Below are 23343 nucleotides of genomic sequence, written 5' to 3' on the forward strand. Positions count from 1 at the left end.
CATTTTATAGCAGCAGCTACATCAGCTGACATGACTGAAGCATATAATGACTTCACTTGTGTAACTGCCCACGCAAACTGCTACATGACACCCACCTTGAAGCTTAAGTGTGAATACAAACTATGGGAACATTGCGAGGAATTATTACAACCCCACAATAACTTACTTCCAGCGATGTCAAAATTAATAATTTATTTCAGACATTAATTTGGCAGTCTTGAATTCGCTTGCTGCCAATGACTGTTCGCCACGGAAACTGCAGTGGATGGGTCATATGACTAGGGCAACTGCCTCATCACAGCCGGTTGGACAAAATAAAGTAGTACTATTGAAAAAAATGTTTTGGGCAACAACTATGAAACAAAACCACTGCTAATTTGTTAATCATTACATTTCGATTAATTGATGAATATGACTAAACAATATCAACCTAACCACAAACAGTGTGGTTCTTTGCGGTCAACGTTCATATTTCCACAATCCATTTTAGCTGTGCGGCGTACAGACCTCCCTTTCGCGTCGTATGTTATGGTATCCCTCCGCCGCAGTCGCACTAGGAAAGAACCCGAACAAAACAGTAGCCCAACTAGCTAGCTTTTTCGACGAATTACTATTTGAGAAATCCCAGTCGGATATCTCAGATACACCTACCGACAGCCTGTCATTCGTTTGACAATGAAGTTTCAATACAAAGAGGAGCACCCATTTGAGAAGAGACGGTCTGAGGGCGAGAAAATAAGGAAGAAGTACCCGGACAGGGTACCCGTAAGTAGATGCCTTCTTTGCTAGAAGCTAGCCTACTAGCTACAGTACCTGTCTGGTTTACTTCTCAATATGGGTTACTTTGTAGAAAAAGTGTTGATGTTAGTGAGCCCAATTACGACATAACTGACGTTCTATAATATACCCATGTCATGTTTGGTTAGGTAGGTGAATGTTCACAACGACGCCAAAGAACAAGCTTACTAACGTTGGCTAGTTGGGCAACAACAAATTGCTTCTAAAATGGGCCTAGCAAGCCACCCTACTTGACGGTCAAGTTGACGCAGTTTGGTTGAAAGACTTGAGGCATAGTTTCTACACTGAATGGGAATTTGTTTTACTAGCTATAGCAAGCTGTCAACTTATGTCATTTCATTACACACAGCTAACAATAACAATTTAATTGTAGCTATGTTTGTTTGAAGGTCCATTGCAGGCGAATTTTTTTTTTTTTAACCCTAACAAATTTCTGGGTAACAATTGAGTACCTACTGTGATTGTTTTCAATTAAAATGGTCAAATAACTTCTAAGCAAAGAACAATTTTGCTAGGACTGTCTGGTAGGGGAAAGCGTATCTGTTATCAACAATAATAGTGACGTGTGGTTGCGACCTGCAATTAGGGGCGTTCCAGCATGTGGACATTTCTGCGTCTTCAGTTAGCTTCACATTCCAACTCCGGCATCATCTGTACTACGACTGTGGAAATGGCTTGTAACGCTTCGATCACACCGACAGTATTTTGCGAAAAAATAGTATGCAACAAGCCGTCAAATCATACAGTTTGACGCAGACGTTCGATAAATCCCACTGGAAGGCAAACGCAGCGTTTTATTGGAAATGTAATGTAATTCTGGTTTACCAAAATGCAATAACTGTCGGTGTGATCAAAGCATAACGCTTGGAACACACCGACAGCCTCATTGTGCAAAATAGTATGCGCCATCATCTGGATATGTATGCAACTGAAGTTCAACATTCACGTTCTGTTACCATTTCTGTCAAGCCGTCTACGCATACAGTTTGAGGCGTACTTTCGATAAATGCAACTGCCTCCTCAACGCAATGCTGCAAGGCAAACGCAGAGTTTAATTGGAAATGAATGTAATTCTGGTGTACCACAATGCAATGACGCTGTCGGTGTTCGAAGTGTAACACCTGCCGTCGTGAACAGAACTGTGGGAAAACAGTGCCAGACAGGCGGGGGGCAAACGACACTTTCTACCGGTGTCCTAGCTGTCAATAGCTAGCTACCTATCCTGCCTGCTGTGTACTTGGAGTCCTACCTAGCTAGCATCAAGTGTCTTGGCCTGCCAAACACCCGCCCTCACTGTCGTTAACAGAACTGCGGGAAAATCGTTCCCGGCAGGCAAGGGCGAAGTACACTGTCTACCACTGCTAGCTAGTCACAGGTGTTGTCGCCCAGCCTCTTCTGTGGGGTTCAGGGCATAAAATTCATGATGATCAATTTGCAGGGCTCTACAGTGTAAGCATTATTCGCGAATAAAAAGTCAAAAGGCAAGTATGAGCACGTTAGTCTGGCACTGTTTTCAAAGTATTTATGTTTTGTTTCATAGCTGCTAATTGCTCAAATAAATACAAATCCTATGTCCCACCTTGCACAGCAACCCTTAGGGGAGCTGTGTAAGATGACTGAAGTGCTGATTCATTTTTGGAGACGCTGCGCACCGGCATAAAAGTTGGTCTAATTTACAAAGTGAGACCCTGTCGTTGTTTTTCTTGGCAATATACATTGTTTTGTTCACAAGCTCTGTTTTTCCATAGTTAGTTTGAGTCTGCTGTTTCAACTGCGCATTTACTCCCTAGTCAGATCACAGATGTGTGACAGGGCTCGAGTGGCCCCGTTACCACGGTAACCTCCCGCCCTTAAAGGGGCAGCTGAACATTTTGATTAAGACCCGGGTCATTTTTTATTTTTTTGCAGTATATCACATTACTTATTACTAATACATGTATTGTATTACAAAGCATGCTCATTTGTCTATTGGTGTAATTATGGCAGCAACAAAATATTGGCTAGTAAGAAATCTGAGTGGCTGGTAGATATTTTATCTACCTGTCACAGTGGCTGGTAGACAAAAAAGTAAAATTTAGACCCTGGTGGGGTTTATCGGCTGATTGTGTCCAATATTGACGCATTACCGCCACCTATTATACTAGTGTTCCCGCCTATGTACTGGAGTCCTAGCTTAAAAATGTATGAATAGGGGTTTCTGCAGATGAAGGAACGGCCTGAATTGCAGTCCTTTACGCTGTTATTGATCGAGTTTGGAACTCTTTTTATTATTGGTCAAACTAATTCACCGCCTGGTGACGTCACCAGGCAGGCCAAAACTCCATCCCACCAAAACATACAAATTTCAGGTGGTCTTTTCAAACAGCTCTTACACTAAAAGGACATTATCATTATTTTCACAATTTCAGTATTATTCCAACCTCCTAGTGTGGAAATGTATATAAAACAGGGAAATCATGTTTTTCCACTGCACAGTGCCTTTAAAACAATAACTAGCTACCAAGCTTGGGACTGTTTTCAAAAAGCAAGACCTCATGACTTACAAATAGTCATTTACTTCCAAAGTAATACTTTGACAGGTTAATAGGTAGCTGTAAGAGTTAAGGTGTGTGTGTTTTTTAAAGATGTTTTATTTAACTAGGCCAGTCGGTTAAGAACAAATGTGTATTTACAATGACGGCCGAGGAACAGTGGGTTTAACTGCCTTGTTCAGGGACAGAAGGACATATTTTTACCTTGTCAGCTCGGGGATTCGATCTAGCAACCTTTTGGTTACTGGCCCCAACACTATAACCACTTAGGCTACCTGCCGCCCCGATATGTAATGTTAGCTACCCCAAATAGCCTAGAGCGGGTGTCAGTAAGCAGTTCAGTTGTTTATTTCACATTTAGGCCATCTATAGATGTATTGTTTTCAGTCTACACTGTGTCCCTTTAGTTATAAAACCACCCTTTTGTAAGAATGTCTTAGGCAGAAATGATAATAGGTCCCTAACCTTAATTTTCAGGGTTTGCTTAAAGCTGTAACAGTCTACTTTTTGGTCGACTGAATCAGTGGAATGTTATCAAACGCATGGTTTCCATTAGAGGTCGACTGATTAATCGGAATGGCCAATTTTAATTAGAGCGGATTTCAAGTTTTCATAACAATTGGAAATCTGTATTTTTGGACACACATTTGGCCGGTAAAAAAATAATAACTTTAAAAAAAATATATATATATATATTTACACATCTATTTAATCTTTATTTAACTAGGCAAGTCAGTTAAGAACACACTCTTATTTTCAATGACGGCCTAGGAACGGTGGGTTAACTGCCTTGTTCAGGGGCAGAACGACGTATTTTCTCCTTGTCAGCTCGGGGGATCCAGTCTTGCAACCTTACAGTTAACTAGTCCAACTTGCACTCCATGAGGAGACTGCCTGTTACGTGAATGCAGTAAGCCAAGGTAAGTTGCTAGCTAGCATTAAATCAATCATAATCACTAGTTAACTACACATGGTTGATGATATTACTAGTTTGTTTATCTAGCGTGTCCTGCGTTGCATATAATCGATGCGATGCGTATCGTTGCTCCAATGTGTACCTAACCATGAACATCAATGCCTTTCTTAAAATCAATACATATAAGTATAGATTTTTAAACCTGCATATTTTGCTATAAGAAATCCAGGTCTGCGTTCAATGCACGCAGAGTCAGTGTATATGCAACAGTTTGGGCCGCCTAATTTGCCAGAATTTTACGTAATTACGACAACATTGAAGGTTGTGCAATGTAACAGGAATATTTAGGCTAATGGATGCCACCCCTTAGATAAAATACGTAACGGTTCCGTATTTCACTGAAAGAATAAACGTCTTGTTTTCGAGATGATAGTTTCCGGATTTGACCATAGTAATGACCTAAGGCTCGTATTTCTGTGTGTTATTATATTATAACTAAGTCTATGATTTGATAGAGCAGTCTGACTGAGCGGTGGTAGGCAGCAGCAGGCTCGTACGCATTCATTCAAACAGCACTTTCGTGCGTTTTGCCAGCAGCTCTTCGTTGTGCATCAAGCATTGCGCTGTTTGACTTCAAGCCTATCAACTCCCGAGATTAAGCTCGTGTAAACGATGTGAAAAGGCTAGCTAGTTAGCGGAGTGTGCGCTATTAGCGTTTCAAATGTCACTCGCTCTGAGACTTGGAGTGGTTGTTCCCCTTGCTCTGCATGGGTAACACTGCTTCGAGGGTGGCTGTTGTCGTTGTGTTCCTGGTTCGAGCCCAGGGAGGAGCGAGGAGAGGGACGGAAGCGATACTGTTACACTGGCAATACTAAAGTGCCTATAAGAACATCCAATAGTCAAAAGTTAATGAAATAGTCCTATAATTCCTAACTACAACCTAAAACTTCTTGCCTGGGAATATTGAAGACCCATGTTAAAAGGAACCACCAGCTTTCATATGTTCTGAGCAAGGAACTGAAACTTTAGCTTTCTTACATATTGCACTTTTACTTCTCCAACACTTTGTTTTTGCATTATTTAAACCAAATTGAACGTTATTTATTTGAGGTTAAATTGATTTTATTGATGTATTATATTAAGTTAAAATCAGTGTTCATTCAGTGTTGTTGTAATTGTCATTATTACAAATAAATTGTAAAAAATGTGCCGTTTTTAAATTTTTAAAAAATCGGTATCGGCTTTTTTTGGTCCTCCAATAATCGGTATCAGCGTTGGAAACTAGAGGTCGACCGATTATGATTTTTCATGTGTTAATGCCATTCCATTAGCGCTGTTGCGGCCTTTAATATGAGCCGTCTTCCCCTCAGCAGCCTCCACTGATCTCTGGGCTATCCAAACCTGTGTCTGGAGAGTGACAGTCCTGTGCGTTTTCACTCCAACCCTAATCTAGCACACCTGATTCTAATAATGAACTGAATCGGGTTAGTTATAACTGTGGTTGTAGTGAAAACCAAGAGGGTGTAGCTCTCCAGGAACAGGGTTGGAAAACCCTGGTGTAAACAATCTGCAGAAAGACTCAGTGTAGGTTTTATGCACTGAATACAGGCCTTGTTGTTTTTCTGGGAGATTTGGGTCTTCATTCAATCCGCATCGCTGAACTTCACATTTCAATCATGCTGTAAAAATGAAGGCAATGTTCTTGCTTTAGCGGAGACTGCGTTCCCGGTAAACACTGCATGTGTCGGCTCAATCTGAAATTACTTTTACATTTCTATCGGTGACTCTAACGCTTCAGTTTTGCAGATTGAATAGATCCCGTGGTTGTATTTCAGGCCCCCCAACTAAATAATCCTGTGTTGTGGGTATTTGCTACGAGGGCTGTGTGGAAAACCAACTTGTCCGCTAAACATCAGCAAAATAGACATCTGCACTGTGTGTGACGCAACCACAGGTTAAGATGGCATAACTGGCCTTTTTGACCACGTCTTTTTGTTTATCGAGCTTGACCAGAGGAAGAAGCAACGCGAGCTGTTTCCCTCTGCCCATAATCTGTCCAATGTGTTCCTATTGGCTTATTTTGGACCTCACCTTGTCGTTTGCCTTACTGCCTTTGGTACAACAACTCCTGTTGTTAGTGCGGCGACATGCATATCTCGTCATTATATACAGATCTCTGGCTTGACACCGCAGTAGAATCCAAATGCAGAATCATTTAATAATCCCACGTCAGTGTGCCATAATGGTTTCTGAAAATCACCTCGCACGATGGAGTTTCAGGGGGTCTGAGACTTATTTTATCAGATCCCCTTTCCTCGAAATGTGAAGAAAACAAGCTTGAATAGTGCAATCGTATGTGACCAAGTTAATTTACCAGTAAGTGGAAATGTATGTAAGAGATATGAATGTAACAAAGTCTAGGTTATTATTTTTGAACTTTACATTTTTGGACACAGCCACACAATATTAATATTAATATTATTTTTTTTGCCTTCTAATTGTAGGTAATTGTGGAAAAAGCCCCCAAAGCAAGGATAGGAGATCTGGACAAGAAGAAATACCTTGTGCCCTCTGACCTCACAGGTAGGTAACCAGTTATTATGGTTATGTGCCATCCATGTACCACCTCTATACCACTCTCTTCAGAACTTTAATAGTTAAATTAATTTCTCTCTACTACAGTGGGCCAGTTCTACTTCCTCATCCGAAAACGAATCCACCTGCGGGCCGAGGACGCCCTGTTCTTCTTTGTAAACAACGTCATTCCTCCCACCTCAGCCACCATGGGCCTTCTATACCAGGTATGATTCCTCCCACCTCAGCCACCATGGGCCTTCTATACCAGGTATGATTCCTCCCACCTCAGCCACCATGGGCCTTCTATACCAGGTATGATTCCTCCCACCTCAGCCACCATGGGCCTTCTATACCAGGTATGATTCCTCCCACCTCAGCCACCATGGGCCTTCTATACCAGGTATGATTCCTCCCACCTCAGCCACCATGGGCCTTCTATACCAGGTATGATTCCTCCCACCTCAGCCACCATGGGCCTTCTATACCAGGTATGATTCCTCCCCGCTCCCTTCAAACGCTTTTCTGCTGCTTTTCCTGCGCACACTGACTCAGTACCTGTACCCCCTCCCCTGTATATAGCCTCGTTATTATTTTATTGTGTTACTTTAGTTTATTTAGTAAATATTTTCTAAACTCTTCTTGAACTGCACTGTTGGTTAAGTAAGCACTTCACGTTAAGGTCTACACTTATTGTATTTGGTGCTTGTGACAACGTTTGGATTGGGGATGCCTCTGTTTTGTCAACTCATACCAACACCTCTTTATTGCTCTCTCTTTCAGGAGCACCATGAAGAGGACTTTTTCCTCTACATTGCCTACAGTGATGAGAGTGTCTATGGAGACAGCCAAACGGAAGTCTAAACCCCTCCCCCCTTCATCACCCAAGTCTTCTCCCCCAAACCTCCCTTATATCCATTGAAATGCTATATCCAGCTCAGCAGCCTAGTTCCCCGAGCAAAGACGTCAGATGCACTTCCCCCCCCCCCCTCATCCATCCATTTTTACCTCTTTAATACTCTTCGCACAGTCTGAATTTTATTTGCCTCCGGGTCTCCGAGATGGGGATTTCGGTTGAATGGTCCCGTGGCCAGTTTTCATAGTGCTTTAATCATGCTGAAACGGATATGGGAGAGATGCCATTTTGAAATGAGTGTTAGAATTAGACCATATTACCAGTCATTATAAAGATACGTGGAAAATAAAATGTAAACTTTGGATGTAGCGTGATAGGTTAAATTCTGCTCCATTTGGCAATGATAAAATGTCATGTCAATGTTTACTAATGTATTAGCGCTGGTAAGATACTCTGACGACGTAGTGTATTTGACGTCTGACTGAGTAGAATAGAATTCCGACTAAACCATATTCCGCCTGTCTCCGCTTTCAGTGGTTAAAAAAAATATATATTTGGATTGATTACTATTATGATTCTTTATTATTGTACTTGTAATTTTAGATGGCTTAATTTCTGAAAAGTATTGTGAAGCTCAGTGGAATTTTACTTTTTAAAAGTTTTGTTCTACTTTAAAAAAGTTAGAACTCGGTATAGCTGTTACTGGCACTCTCCACTCGTGATAAAATGTGCTGAAAAGCCAACTTTGTTTCCTGTCTTTTCGTTACTGTCTTTTTTTTGCTTGACTTGTCCTGCCTATCTCTACTGTATGTGAACATATGGAAAGTTTCCGCAACCATAATCTTGAAAGTGGAGAACACACATTTCTCTCTTCATTTAGGCTATTCTCCTGTTTACACCTGAGCTTTCAAAATGGAATCCGTTTGATCATAACACCAGACTCCACTCACTGTGGAGACATCCAATCCCATCATCACATAGTGTAGGGAAGGCGAGACAGAAAGTAGTATTAATCTTGCTATTAACCCAAGATTGAGTAGTGCTGAGGTAGTTTCCTCACCTTCACTGTCAGATGGGTTTAGTTTGGTATCAGTTTAGGTTGAAGATGGAAAAAGGTTAAGACAACAGAATTCTAATACCCCATAACGCTTTGCAACAATGGGACCAGCTATGCTAGTTAGCAGCAGCCAATGAACTTGTTTATTTTGTAATGCTGCCGCATTGAATTATTACGTTGTCCAAACCTGCATATTTTCGATATATATTATACAGTACCAGTCAAAAGTTTGGACACCTACTCATTCAAGGGTTTTTCTTTATTCTTACTATTTTCTACATTGTAGAATAATAGTGAAGACAAACTATGAAATAACACATATGGAATCATATAACCAAAAAAGTGTTAAACAAACCAACATATATTTTAGATTCAAAGTTGCCTCCCTTTGCCTTGCTGACCACTTTGCATACTCTTGACATTCTCTCAACCAGCTTCACCTGCAATGCTTTTCCAACAGTCTTGAAGGAGTTCCCACATGCTGAGCACTTGTTGGCTGCTTTTCCTTCACTCTGCGGTCCAACTCATCCCAACCATCTCAATTGGGTTGAGGCCAGGTCATCTGAAGAAGCACTTCATCCTTCTCATTCTTGGTCAAATAAGCCCTCACACAGCCTGGAGGTGTGTTGGGTCATTGTCCTGTTGGAAAACAAATGACAGTCCCACTAAGCGCAAACCAGATGGGATGGTGTATCGCTGCAGAAGGCTGTGGTAGCCATGCTGGTTAAGTGTTGCTTGAATTCTAAATAAATCACCAGCAAAGCACCCCCACATCATTATACCACCTCCCCAATGCTTCAAGGTGGGAACCACACATGCAGAGAACATTCGTTCACCTATTCTGTGTTTCACAAAGACAGCAGTTGGAACCAAAATTCTCAAATTTGGACTCATCAGACCAAAGGACAGATTTCCACCAGTCTAATGTGTATTGCTTGTGTTTCTTGGCCCAAGCAAGTATTCTTATTGGTGTCCTTTAGTAGTGGTTTCTTTGCATCAATTTGACCACATGAAGGCCTGATTCACGCAGTCTCTGAACAGTTGATGATGAGATGTGTCTGTTACTTGAACACTGAAGCATTTATTTGGGGATAAATTCTGTGTCTGGTAACTCTAATGAACTTAGCCTCTGCAGCAGAGGTAGCTCTGGGTCTTCCTTTCCTGTGGCAGTCCTCATGAGAGAGTTTCATCATAGAGCTTGATAGTTTTTGCGACTGCACTTGAAACGTTGAAAGTTCTTGAAATTTTCCGGATGGACTGACCTTCATGTCTTAGTTATGGACTGTCATTTCTCTTTGCTTATTCGAGCTGTTCTTGCCATAATATGGACTTGGTCTTTTACCAAATAGGGTTATCTTCAGTATACCACCCCTACCTTGTCACAACACAACTGATTGGCTCAAATGGAATAAGAAGGAAAGAAATTCCATAAATGAACTGTTAAGACACCTGTTAATTGAAATGCATTCCAGGTGACTACCACATGAAGCTTGTTGAGAGAATGCCAAGCGTGTGCAAAGCTGTCATCAAGGTGGTTACTTTGAAGAATCTCAAATATAAAATATGTGATTTAACACTTTTGGTTACTACATTTTTTATTTTAACCTTTTATTTAACTAGGCAAGTTAGTTAAGAACACATTCTTATTTACAATGACGGCCTACCGAGGAACAGTGGATTAACTGCCTTGTTCAGGGGCAGAATGACAGATTTTTACCTCGTCAGCTCTGGGATTTGATCCAGCAACCTTTCGGTTACTGGCCCAACACTATAACCAATAGGCTACCTGCCACCCCTACATGATTCCATATGTGTTATTTCATTGTAGTTTTGATGTCTTAACTTATTTTTCTACGATGTCGAAAATAAACTCAGCAACAAAAGAGATGTCCCTTTTTCAGGACCCTGTCTTTAAAAGATAATTTGTAAAAATCCAAATAACTTCACTGATATTCATTGTAAAGGGTTTAAAAACACTGTTTTCCATGCTTGTTCAACAAACCATAAACAATTAATGAACATGCACCTGTGGAACGGTCATTAAGACGCTAACAGCTTACAGACGGTAGGCAATTAAGGTCACAGTTATGAAAACTTAGGACACTAAGTAGGCCTTTCTACTGACTCTGAAAAACACCAAAAGAAAGATGTCCAGGGTCCCTGCTTGTCTGCATGAATGTGCATTAGGCATGAGGGCTACAGATGTTGCCAGGGCAATAAATTGCAATGTCCGTACTGTGAGACACCTAAGACAGAGCTACAGGGAGACAGGATGGACAGCTGATCGTCCTCGCAGTGGCAGACCACGTGTAACAACACCTGCACAGGATCGGTACTTCTGAACATCACACCTGCGGGACAGGTACAGGATGGCAACAACTGCCAGAGTTACACCAGGAACGCACAATCTCTCCATCAGTGCTCAGACTGTCCGCAATAGGCTGAGAGAGGCTGGACAGAGGACTTGTAGGCCTGTTGTAAGGCAGGTCCTCACCAGACATCACCGGCAACAACGCTGCACAAACCGTCACTGGACCAGACACGACTAGCAAAAAGTGCTCTTCTCTGACGAGTCAAGTTTTAGTCTCACCAGGGATGATGGTCGGAATGCATTTCAAAGTGTTGTTTTTTTTTTTTTTTTTTTTTTGATCTAGCAAGGAATGAGTGTTACACCGAGGCCTGTACTCTGGAACAGGATCGATTTGGAGGTGGAGGGTCCGTCATGGTCTGGGGCAGTGTGTCACAGTATCATCGGACTGAGCTTGTCATTGCAGGCAATCTCAACGCTGTGCCTTACAGAGAAGTCATCCTTCTCCTCATGTGGTACCCTTCCTGACATGACCTTCCAGCATGACAATGCCACCAGCCATACTGCTCATTCTGTGTGTGATTTCCTACAAGACAGAAATGTCAGTGTTCTGCCAAGGCCAGCGAAGAGCCCGGACCTCAATCCCATTGAGCACGCCTGGGACCTGTTTGATCGGAGGGTGAGGGCTGGGGCCATTCCCCCCAGAAATGTCCGGGAACTTGCAGGTGCCTTGGTGGAAGAGTGGGGTAACATCTCACAGCAAGAACTGGCAAATCTGGTGCAGTCCATGAGGAAGAGATGCACCGCAGTACTTAATGCAGCTGGTGGCCACACCAGATACTGGCTGTTACTTTTTTGACCCCCCTTTGTTCAGGGACACATTATTCCATATCTGTTAGTCACATGTCTGTGGAACTTGTTCAGTTGTTGAATCTTCTGTTCATACAAATATTTGCACGTTAAGTTTGCTGAAAATAAAGTCAGTTGACAGTGAGAGGACTTTCTTCTTTTGCTGAGTTTAGTAAAAATAAAGAAAAACTCTTGAATGAGTTGGTGTGTCCAAAATTTGGCTGGTACTGTATATACAAAAGTAGTTGGACATCCCATCAAATTAGTGGGTTTGGCTATTTCAGCCACACCCGTTGCTGACAGGTGTATAAAATCAAGCACACCGCCATGCAATCTCCATAGGGAAACATTGGCAGTAGAATGGTCCGTACTGAAGAGCTCAATGACTTTCATTGCGGCACTGTCATAGGACGCCACCTTTCTGTAGCACATAACAATCGTCTGTTCTCGGTTGTAACACTCATTTCCGTGTTCCATACTGCTTCTGGAAGCAATGTCAGCACAATACCTGTTTGTCAGGATTTTTGTGGAATTGGGTTTCCATGGCCAAGCAGCCGCGCACAAGCCTAAGTTTACCATGCGCAATTCCAAGTGTCGGCTGGAGCGGTGTAAAGCTCGCCGCCATTGGTGCTCCCGAGTGGCGCAGAGGTCTAAGGCATGGCATCTCAGTGCTAGAGACGTCAATACAGACGCCCTGGTTCGAATCCAGGCTGTATCACACCCGGCCGTGAATGGGAGTCCCATAGGGCGGCGCACAATTGGCCCAGCGTCGTCTGGGTTTAGCCAGTGTAGGAAGTAATTGTAAAAAATAATTTGATCTTAACTGACTTGCCTAGTTAAATAAAGGTTAAATAGAAATATATATATATTAAGTTGGACTCTAGAGCAGTGGAAACGCGTTCTCTGGAGTGATAAATCACGCATCACCATCTGGCAGTCCGACAGACAAATCTGGGTTTGGTGGATGCTAGGAAAACGCTATCTGTCCCAATGATTAATGCCAACTGTAAGGGAATAATGGTCTGGGGCTGTTTTTCATGGTTCGTACTAGGCCCCTTAGTTCCAGTAAAGAGAAATCTTAATGCTACAGCATACAATGACATTCTGGACGATTCTGTGCTTCCAACTTTGTGGCAACAGTTTGGGGAAGGTCCTTTGCTGTTTCAGCATGACATTGCACCTGTGCACAAAGCGAGGTCCATACAGAAATGGTTTGTCTAGGTCAGTGTGGAAGAACTTGCCTGTGAGGAATGAACACTGGAGAGTCCCTTGAAGGAATGGAAATGACTACTATGAACAACCTGTATATACATTATTAAAATAAATGACTTTAAAGGGTTATTCACCATTAGAGTCTAAATCATCTATACCAGGGATCATCAACTTGATTCAGCCGTGGGATAATGCTTTTTCTTGAGTGGATGGTAAAGGAAGCCAGAGCATAATTATAAATCATTTGTTGACTGCAAATTTACCCAAACAGATATATTTAACTTAAACATAATTTCAAACCTTGCGTACCATCACATACAGTGGGGCAAAAAAGTATTTAGTCAGCCACCAATTGTGCAAGTTCTCCCACTTAAAAAGATTAGAGAGGCCTTTAATTTTCATCATAGGTACACTTCAACTATGACAGACAAAATGAGGGAAAAAAAATCCAGAAAATCACATTGTAGGATTTTTTATGAATTTATTTGCAAATTATGGTGGAAAATAAGTATTTGGTCACCTACAAACAAGCAAGATTTCTGGCTCTCACAGACCTGTAACTTCTTCTTTAAGAGGCTCCTCTGTCCTCCACTCATTACCTGTATTAATGGTACCTGTTTGAACTTGTTATCAGTATAAAAGACACCTGTCCACAACCTCAAACAGTCACACTCCAAACTCCACTATGGCCAAGACCAAAGAGCTGTCAAAGGACATCAGAAACAAAATTGTAGACCTGCACCAGGCTGGGAAGACTGAATCTGCAATAGGTAAGCAGCTTGGTTTGAAGAAATCAACTGTGGGAGCAATTATTAGGAAATGGAAAACATACAAGACCACTGATAATCTCCCTCGATCTGGGGCTCCACGCAAGATCTCACCCCGTGGGGTCAAAATGATCACAAGAACGGTGAGCAAAAATCCCAGAACCACACAGGGGGACCTAGTGAATGACCTGCAGAGAGCTGGGACCAAAGTAACAAAGCCTACCATCAGTAACACACTACGCCGCCAGGGACTCAAATCCTGCAGTGCCATACGTGTCCCCATGCTTAAGCCAGTACATGTCCAGGCCCGTCTGAAGTTTGCTAGAGAGAATTGGGATGATCCAGAAGAAGATTGGGAGAATGTCATATGGTCAGATGAAACCAAAATATAACTTTTTGATAAAAACTCAACTGGTCGTGTTTGGAGGACAATGAATGCTGAGTTGCATCCAAAGAACACCATACCTACTGTGAAGCATGGGGGTGGAAACATCATGCTTTGGGGCTGTTTTTCTGCAAAGGGACCAGGACGACTGATCCGTATAAAGGAAGGAATGAATGGGGCCATGTATTGTGAGATTTTGAGAAAACCTCCTTCCATCAGCAAGGGCATTGAAGATGAAACGTGGCTGGGTCTTTCAACATGACAATGATCCCAAACACAAGACAGGACAGCTTAGCAAGACAGGAAACTGGTTCAATTAAGTAATCAAATCAAATGTTATTTGTCACATACACATGGTTAGCAGATGTTAATGCGAGTGTAGCGAAATGCTTGTGCTTCTAGTTCCGACAATGCAGTAATAACCAATGCGTAATCTAACCTAACAATTCCAAAACTACTACCTTATACACACAAGTGTAAAGGGATAAAGAAGATGTACATAAAGATATGAATGAGTGATGGTACAGAACGGCATAGGCAAGATGCAGTAGATGATATCGAGTACAGATACATATGAGGTGAGTAATGTAGGGTATGTAAACAAAGTGGAATAGTTTAAAGTGGCTAGTGATACATGTATTACATAAAGATGCAGTAGATGATATAGAGTACAGTATATACATATACATATGAGATGAGTAATGTAGGGTATGTAAACATTATATTAAGTAGCCTTATTTAAAGTGGCTAGTGATATATTTTTACATCAATTTCCATCCATTTCCATTATTAAAGTGGCTGGAGTTGAGTCAGTGTGTTGGCAGCAGCCACTCAATGTAAGTATACTGTATTTTACTTTTGATACTTAAGTATATTTAAAACCAAATACTTTTACTCAAGTAGTATTTTACTGGCTGACTCACTTTTACTTGAGTCATTTTCTGTTAAGGTATCTTTACTTTTACTCTCAAGGTCCCCTGGGAAGTACTGAATAGAAACCCCAACTCCCAGGGCTTCACTGACGTCAAAACAGTAAGCGTCCTTTCACACCGGAAGTGTATCAGTTCGGGGGAAAAAACTCATTTATGAACACGAAATTCATAATATAGAAACAAAGTTCCAGTTTTTCATAGCATAACAAATGTTCCGCTTTATAATCCACACCAAAAAACACACACCAAGCGAAGACAAAAGTTTTCATCTTGGAATACTCGCAAAGCAACGAAAGTAAGTTCTCTGTTTACAACTTCGCGCCTGCTGGCCCTTCATCGATCTAACATTAACAATGTAACGTTAGCTAGCTGCTAGCATAGCCAGATCAGATGCAATGCAACGTTAGCTAGGTGGGGGTGAATGCATGCAATTTATTATTTCTATTAAAAACAAAGTAAATAAAAAAATAAAAGAACAAGTGTCAGTTTCTAGCAAATAATTGTCACCTTTTGCTGTTGTTGCCTGTAACTATATTTACTTCCCATATTTTCTCAATTGATTCTGCTGCATTCAGCTGGCCCCTCCACTTCCTGTCACCATGCCTGCTCTGCAGGACAGACCGAAGCTGTCCAACGCCATGGCCAGAGCCCTCCACAAGCACATTATGAGAGAAAGAGATCGCAAAAGACAGGGTGAGATATCACAAGGCTGGCTTGGCTTGACTACTGCATTTCTTCCCAAACATAATCAAAAAGCCAGATTTTTCCCACAATTATGTCATTGTAATTGGTGTCTCTTTTCTTCCAAATCTTAGAGGGGGAAGAGGTGGACAAGATGATGGAGCAGAAGATGAAAGAGGAAGAAGAGAGAACAAATTCCACAATTAAGTTGTTGTAATTGGTGTCTCTTTTCTTCCAAATCTTAGAGGAGGAAGAGGTGGACAAGATGATGGAGCAGAAGATGAAAGAGGAGGAAGAGCGAAAGAGAACAAAAGAGATAGAGGAGAGGATGTCACTGGAGGAGACGAAAGAACAGGTCAGAGAACGTCATAACAAACAGATGGGAGATAACTAATTTCAGAGGATGGGCTATCTCACCTTAACCCTCTCTTACATTTCCTTTTCCTCCTCACAGGCGATGAAGATGGGGGAGAAGCTGCAGGGACTGCAGGAGGAGAAGCATCAGCTCTTCCTCCAGCTGAAGAAGGTCCTGCACGAGGAGGAGAAGAGGCGCAGGAAGGAGCAGAGGTGAGAGGAAGGGAGCCTCTGACTCCTCAGGTGCATCTCAATAGTCAAGCTTCCTTAATGTTAGTGAACCTTGAAGGTCAATAAGCCACATTAGATTATTGAAATGCAACCCTCCCAGTTTGGAGTAGGACTGAGATTTTAATAAGGCCATTTATAAAGGATTTGCTGATTGTTAGAAATGTCCTGTCAGATATCTCATCTGTTTTTACGTCTCCTGCAGTGACATCACAACACTGACGTCAGCCAGCTACCAGTCCAGTCTAACCATGCACACAGGACAGCATCTCCTGAACATCCAAGGTAAGCTATACACGTGTTCATGACTGTCATCTCCGAAGCAATTACATTAAATGAACATCAAAATAACGTGGTCATTTTCCAGACGCATTTATCACAAGCTGTTTACTTTGAACACATGAATTCAATATATGTGGCACTGGCCCACAATTAGTCTATCCACAAATGACTTCTGAGGTTCCCGCCGGTCACTACACCATACTCCCTCATCACTTTTTTGTTCTCTCTAACACCTCTATCAGGCAGTCCAGTCAGTCACAACAGGCCCGGGGCTCTCATGTCGGAGCGCAGTAAGCAGTTGTTTCCAACACCTGTCATCCCGGTGAGTCGCAACTGGGTGGCCCTCTGTATGTGTAATGTCTCATCTAACCACTAGATGTCGCTATTGTAATGGACATCTTTTTATCAAGCAAACTTTTCAATTCTAGTTGAAGTCGGAAGTTTATATACACTTAGGTTGGAGTCATTAAAACTCGTTTTTCAACCACTCCACAAATGTCTTGTTAACAAACTATAGTTTTGGTAAGTCGGTTAGGACATCTACTTTGTGCATGACAAAAGTAATTTTTCCAACAATTGTTTACAGACCTATTATTTCACTTATCATCCACTGTATCACAATTCCAGTGGGTCAGAAGTGTACATACACTAAGTTGACTGTTGACAGCTTGGAAAATTCCAGAAAATTATGTCATGGCTTTAGAAGCTTCTGATAGGCTAATTGACATAATTTGTGTCAATTGGAGGTGTACCTGAGGATGTATTTCAAGGCCTACCTTCAAACTCCGGCCTCCTTGCTTGACATCATGGGAAAATCAAAAGAAATCAGCCAAGACCTCAGAAAAACAATTGTAGACCTCCACAAGTCTGGTTCATCCACGGGAGCAATTTCCAAACGCCTGAAAGGTACCACTTTCATCTGTACAAACAGTAGTATGCAAGTATAGACACCATGGGACCACGCAGCCGTCATATCGCTCAAGAAGGAGACGTGTTCTGTCTCCTAGAGATGAACGTACTTTGGTGTGAAAAGTGTAAATCAATCCCAGAACAACAGCAAAGGACCTTGTGAAGATGCTGGAGGAAACAAGTACAAAAGTATCTATATCCACAGTAAAACGGGTCCTCTATTGACATAACCTGAAAAGCCGCTCAGCAAGGAAGAAGCCACTGCTCTACAACCGCCATAAAAATGCCAGACTACGGTTTGCAACTGCACATGGGGACAAAGATTGTACTTTTTGGAGAAATGTCCTCTGGTCTGATGAAACAAAAATAGAACTGTTTGGCCATAATGACCATTGTTATGTTTGGAGGAAAAAGGGGGAGGCTTGCAAGCCAAAGAACACCGTCCCAACCGTGAAGCACGGGGGTGGCAGCATCATGTTGTGGGGGTGCTTTGCTGCAGGAGGGACTGGTGCACTACACAAAATAGATGGAAAATGATGTGGATATATTGAAGCAACATCTCAAGACATCCGTCAGGAAGTTAAAGCTTGGTCACAAATGTGTCTTCCAAATGGACAATGACCCCAAGCATGCTTCCAAAGTTGTGCCAAAATGGCTTAAGGAAAACAAAGTCAAGGTATTGAAGTGGCCATCACAAATTCCTGGTTCAAGCCTACAGAAAATGTGTGGGCAGAACTGAAAAAGCGTGTGCGAGCAAGGAGGCCTTACAAACCTGACTCAGTTAAACCAGCTCTGTCAGGAGGAATAGGCCAAAATTCACCCAACTTATTGTGGGAAGCTTGTGGAAGGCTACCCAAAATGTTTGACCCAAGTTAAACAATTTAAAGGCAATGCTACCAAATACTAATTGAGTGTATGTAAACTTCTGACCCACTTGAATGTGATGAAATAAATAAAAGCTGAAATAAATAATTCCCTCTACTATTATTCTGACATTTCACATTCTTAAAATAAAGTGGTGATCCTAACTGACCTAAGACAGGGAATTTTTACTAGGATTAAATGTCAGAAATTGTGAAAAACTGAGTTTAAATGTATTTGGCTAAGGTGTATGTAAACTTCCGACTTCAATTGTATATCTTGGCATCAATAGTGTCAATAAAGTGAGTTCCAGGCATCAGCATTCGGCCCAAGCTGGAATCAAATCCTTAACTCTGTAGTTAAAAAAACCACCCACTGAAACATAGTAACTGTCAGTGATGTCAACAACAGACACATAACCCATGCTCTGTGTGACCTCTTATAGAGTGACCGTTTCACTCTCCTCGCCCCACAGGGCCGCCACTACCAGAGCCAGTCTGGATTCAGTGCGGGCCTGGCAGAGCACGGCCAGTTCGGTGGCAGTCAGTCAGTCCACGAGAGCTACAGCGTGGCCCAGACACAGCACCCCTCCAGCTACGCCCCCAGCCCCTCTGTACCCGTCAGCTTCGCCAATAGCTCCCAGATCAGAGGTAGCATGTGTGTGCAAGCTGAATATTAATGCCTCCGACAGGAAATTCCATTGTGGACTATGTAGTAATAAAAATTGCTAATCATGACAGCATCCTGCAGTATTAGTTTCCAAAGTCTGACTCTTGCTGTCTGTCTCCTGTCCAGGTGTGTCTGCGTTCCAGGCCATGCAGTACCTTCCTCAACAGCCTGGCTACGCTGTTCACAGTCACTTCACCTCCCAGCAAGGATTCATCCCTGGTGCTGGAATACCCCTTCAGAAGCAGTTGGAACATGCCAACCAACAGTCTGGCTTCACTGACGGGGTAAGACCACTGGTCAGACAGATTGGGAGGAAGATGCTCTTTCAATACATGCACATTATAAGGTTTTCTATTCAACCACTAAACCTAGTTGTGAATCTGTTTTAATATAAGTTCATATTGTACAAATTCAAACCTGAGTTGTCCTTGATACTCCTTTATATAGTTGAATTCAGAACTTTACATACACTTAGGTTGGAGTCATTTAAACTCGTTTTTCAACCACTTCACAAATGTCTTGTTAACAAACTATAGTTTTGGCAAGTCAGTTGTGTCATGCACAAATTAGATGTCGTAAGTAATTTTTCTAACAGTTGTTTACAGATTATTTCACTTATAATTCACTGTATCACAATTCCAGTGGGTCAGAAGTTTACATACACTAAGTTGACTGTGCCTTTAAACGGCTTGGAAAATTCCAGAAAATTATGTCATGACTTTAGAAGCTTCTGTTAGGCTAATTGACCTCATTTTAGTCAATTGGAGGTATACCTGTGCATGTATTTTAAGGCCTACCTTCAAACTCAGTGCCTCTTTGCTTGACATTATGGGAAAATCAAAAGAAATCAGCCTAGACCTCAGAAAAACAATTGTAGACCTCCACAAGTCTGGTTCATCCTTGGGAGCAATTTCCAAACACCTGAAGGTACCACGTTCATCTGTACAAACAATAGTACGCAAGTATAAACACCATGGGATCACACAGCTGTCATACCGCTCAGGAAAGACACGCGTTCTGTCTCCTAGAGATGAACGTACTTTGGTGCGAAAAGTGCAAATCAATCCCAGAACAACGGCAAAGGACCTTGTGAATATGCTGGAGGAAACCGGTACAAAAGTATCTATATCCACAGTAAAACGAGTCCTATATCGACATAACCTGAAAAGCCGCTCAGCAAGGAAGAAGCTACTACTCCAAAACCGCCATTAAAAAGCCAGTCTACGGTTTGCAACTGCACATGGGGACAAAGATTGTACTTTTTGGAGAAATATGAAATACAAATAAAAATAGAACTGTTTGGCCATAATGACCATCGTTATGTTTGGTGGAAAAGGGGGAGGCTTGCAAGCCAAAGAACACCGTCCCAACTGTGAAACACAGGAGTGGCAGCATCATGTTGTGGGGGTGCTTTGCTGCAGGAGGGATTGGTGCACTTCACAAAATAGATCATCATGAGGGAGGAAATTTACGTGGATATATTGAAGCAACATCTCAAGGCATCAGGAAGTTAAAACTTGGTCGCAAATGGGTCTTCCAAATGGACAATGACCCCAAGCATACTTCCAAAGTTGTGGCAAAATGGCTTAAGGACAACAAAGTCAAGGTTTTGGAATGGCCATCACGAAGCCCTGACCTCAATCCTATAGAAAATGTGTGGGCAGAACTGAAAAATTGTGTGCGAGCAAGGAGGCCTACAAACCTGACTCATTTACATCAGCTCTGTTAGGAGGAATGGGCCAAAATTCACCCAACTTATTGTGGGAAGCTTGTGGAAGGCTACCCAAAACAATTTAAAGGCAATGCTAGCAAATACTAATTGAGTGTATGTAAACTTCTGACCCACTGGGAATGTGATGAAAGAAATAAAAGCTGAAATAAATTATTCTCAACTATTATTCTGACATTTCACATTCTTAAAATAAAGTGGTGATCCTAACTGACCTAAGACAGGGAATTTTTACTAGGACTAAATGTCAGGAATTGTGAAAAACAGATTATTTGGCTAAGGTGTATGTAAACTTCCTACTTCAACTGTACCTCTTGTCCTTTCCTTGTGTTTCCCTAAACTCCTGTTGTTCCAGGGTGCTATGAGACCCATGCACCCCCAATCCCTCCATGCATCTGTTGCTGGCCTGCTGCCCACCCCTTCCTTGCCTGTCCAGATCCCCACTCCAAAGGTAACTCTTAGCCACCCCTCCCCACCTCTCACTGTTACCGCCCACTGTTGACCCACCACCCCATCAGAAATATGGGTGCACCTGAAAGTGGTTATTTCAATTTAAAAAAGTGGATTGCTTTGCTTATTGTTGCAGTATAGATTGAAAAGTGATTGTATTTTTGTTTTGTCCAAGCTCTCATAGTTAAAGCCATAGTCAAACCAGTGTGAATCTTGAATATGAATTCATCTTAATAGTGAACGCACACTTTTTTTAATGTATCACCTGAAATATGGATGGTTTGTCTTAAAGTTCTTAACTATTGCTTGGTAACATTTAATTGACGTTTCGTCCACCAGGCACCTTTCCAGAGCTCTCCCCAAATGGCTCCCCGCCATGCCTTCCTCCCCCATGCCCAGAGTTCACAGAGGTTCTATCACCACAGCAAGTAACCATGGTTACCTGCCTAAACTATCTCCCCTGGGAGTTCTTATCGTTCAGATTTCATTGGCTCACTCAAGATTTGAGAAGACTGGAATTATGTCATAGTAAACTTGGATTATGATGGTTGATTGTAGTAAAGCCCAAACCCACAGGCTTGACTTTAATATTTATTGTATCGTTCATTTTATTACTGCTGAATTACTTTAGTTTTAGTGGCCTAAATGTTCTAGGAAACTTCTCCTGAAACTGTATAGTGTTTTACTTTTTGATTTTATGTTTGGATCTTTTACCTCGGAAACTGTCCTCCAAAACAAAAACAAAAAAAATCACAATTTAACAATTTGTCTTTAATTTTGTTTGGGGTGGGAGACGTTCTGCACAGTTTGGACTTCTTTGTGAATACAATAAAGCAAAAAACATGCCATAACTTTCTCATGAGTTTGTACAAAGTAATAATGGGTCAACTACATGGTGCCTCTCCCTATAGGTGACCCAGTGTGTCTACTAGCTAGCTACCTGCTCTGTTGGCAGCCTCTAAGGGTCTTTGCCAAGTTCTTTGCTGAAAGGTCATGTACGTGGTCTCAATCAGATACTTGTGAAAGACTGAAATTAAACACTGGAATTGGCATGCGAGTTTCCTTTCTCCTAAATGCTTCTGTGTGACGCTTGTTCAACTCCTACTCTGAAAGTTCTGATCCTGGCATCTTTTAACAGACAAGTTTAGGTGATATACGATACACACAATATTGAATAGGACATATGGGGCTCATTCAGAAGGGCGGACCACTCTGAAAATCAGTAATGTATAGACCTGACAAGTCTCCATTGTTACATTGAAAATGGTGCCAGTTCTATATTTCTATTGCAACATGAGCACAGCGCTCCCGCCGAATGCACTCCTAAACAGAACAGCATCACTCATCATAAATCTAGAGTTGAAGAAGCCCTTGATCAATCAGGAGAGAATTTACAAAAAAGACATTTGAGACATTTCCACCAGCCCTCCCCTGACTGTAGGTGCAGTAGCTACCTACGCCCTCACAGGCAGCATGTTTGTGAGAGCACTTCTTTCTCCATTTCTTCTCTCTCCGTTAGTCTGTACTGGTGCTGACTTGTATGCTGTGTGTGTGTGTACTGGTGTTGACTTGTATGCTGTCTGTGTGTACTGGTGCTGACTTGTATGCTGTGTGTGTGTGTACTGATGCTGACTTGTATGCTGTCTGTGTGTACTGGTGTTGACTTGTATGCTGTGTACTAGTGCTGACTTGTATGCTGTCTGTGTGTACTGGTGCTGACTCGTATGCTGTGTGTGTGTGTACTGATGTTGACTTGTATGCTGTCTGTGTGTATGCTGTGTGTGTGTGTGTTCTGATGTGCTGACTGTGTGTGTGTGTTCTGGTGCTGACTGTATGTGTGTGTGTGTGTACTGGTGTTGACTGATGCTGTCTGTACTGGTATTGGTGTGTGTGTGTAGCTGACTTGTATGCTGTCTGTGTGTACTGCTGTGTGTGTGTGCTGACTGGTGCTGATTTGTATGCTGTGTGTGTGTGTACTGGTGCTGACTCGTATGC

At 42.0% G+C, this 23343-nt stretch overlaps 2 protein-coding genes across 5 annotated transcripts; both read left to right on the plus strand.

The window, feature by feature from the left end:
* The first annotated feature begins 514 nt into the window (after window positions 1–514).
* Window positions 515–8430, plus strand: LOC115133616 (gamma-aminobutyric acid receptor-associated protein). The gene is made up of 4 exons (XM_065021924.1): window positions 515–765; window positions 6750–6828; window positions 6928–7046; window positions 7603–8430. Exons 1-4 carry the CDS (start codon window positions 676–678, stop codon window positions 7681–7683), a joined length of 369 nt encoding a protein of 122 aa, XP_064877996.1. The 5' UTR covers window positions 515–675; the 3' UTR covers window positions 7684–8430.
* A 6851-nt stretch (window positions 8431–15281) lies between these two features.
* Window positions 15282–22398, plus strand: LOC115133608 (G protein pathway suppressor 2-like). 4 transcript variants are annotated; one of them, XM_029667023.1, is made up of 10 exons: window positions 15285–15480; window positions 15761–15878; window positions 16112–16221; window positions 16321–16433; window positions 16654–16733; window positions 16973–17052; window positions 18946–19150; window positions 19296–19453; window positions 21254–21349; window positions 21688–22398. In XM_029667023.1, the coding sequence occupies exons 2-10, from the start codon at window positions 15785–15787 to the stop codon at window positions 21778–21780; spliced, it is 1029 nt and encodes a 342-aa protein (XP_029522883.1). In that variant the 5' UTR covers window positions 15285–15480; window positions 15761–15784; the 3' UTR covers window positions 21781–22398. The 4 variants fall into 4 exon arrangements, with proteins under 4 accessions (XP_029522886.1, XP_029522883.1, XP_029522884.1 ...); XM_029667024.1 differs by having other exon boundaries at window positions 15287–15480; window positions 18976–19150; XM_029667026.2 differs by lacking the exon at window positions 21688–22398 and having other exon boundaries at window positions 15282–15480; window positions 18946–19157; window positions 21254–21342.
* Window positions 22399–23343: the final 945 nt, after the last annotated feature.

Source organism: Oncorhynchus nerka, linkage group LG8 (assembly GCF_034236695.1).
Source record: "Oncorhynchus nerka isolate Pitt River linkage group LG8, Oner_Uvic_2.0, whole genome shotgun sequence".
In the NCBI taxonomy this organism is placed as follows: Eukaryota; Metazoa; Chordata; class Actinopteri; order Salmoniformes; family Salmonidae; genus Oncorhynchus; species Oncorhynchus nerka.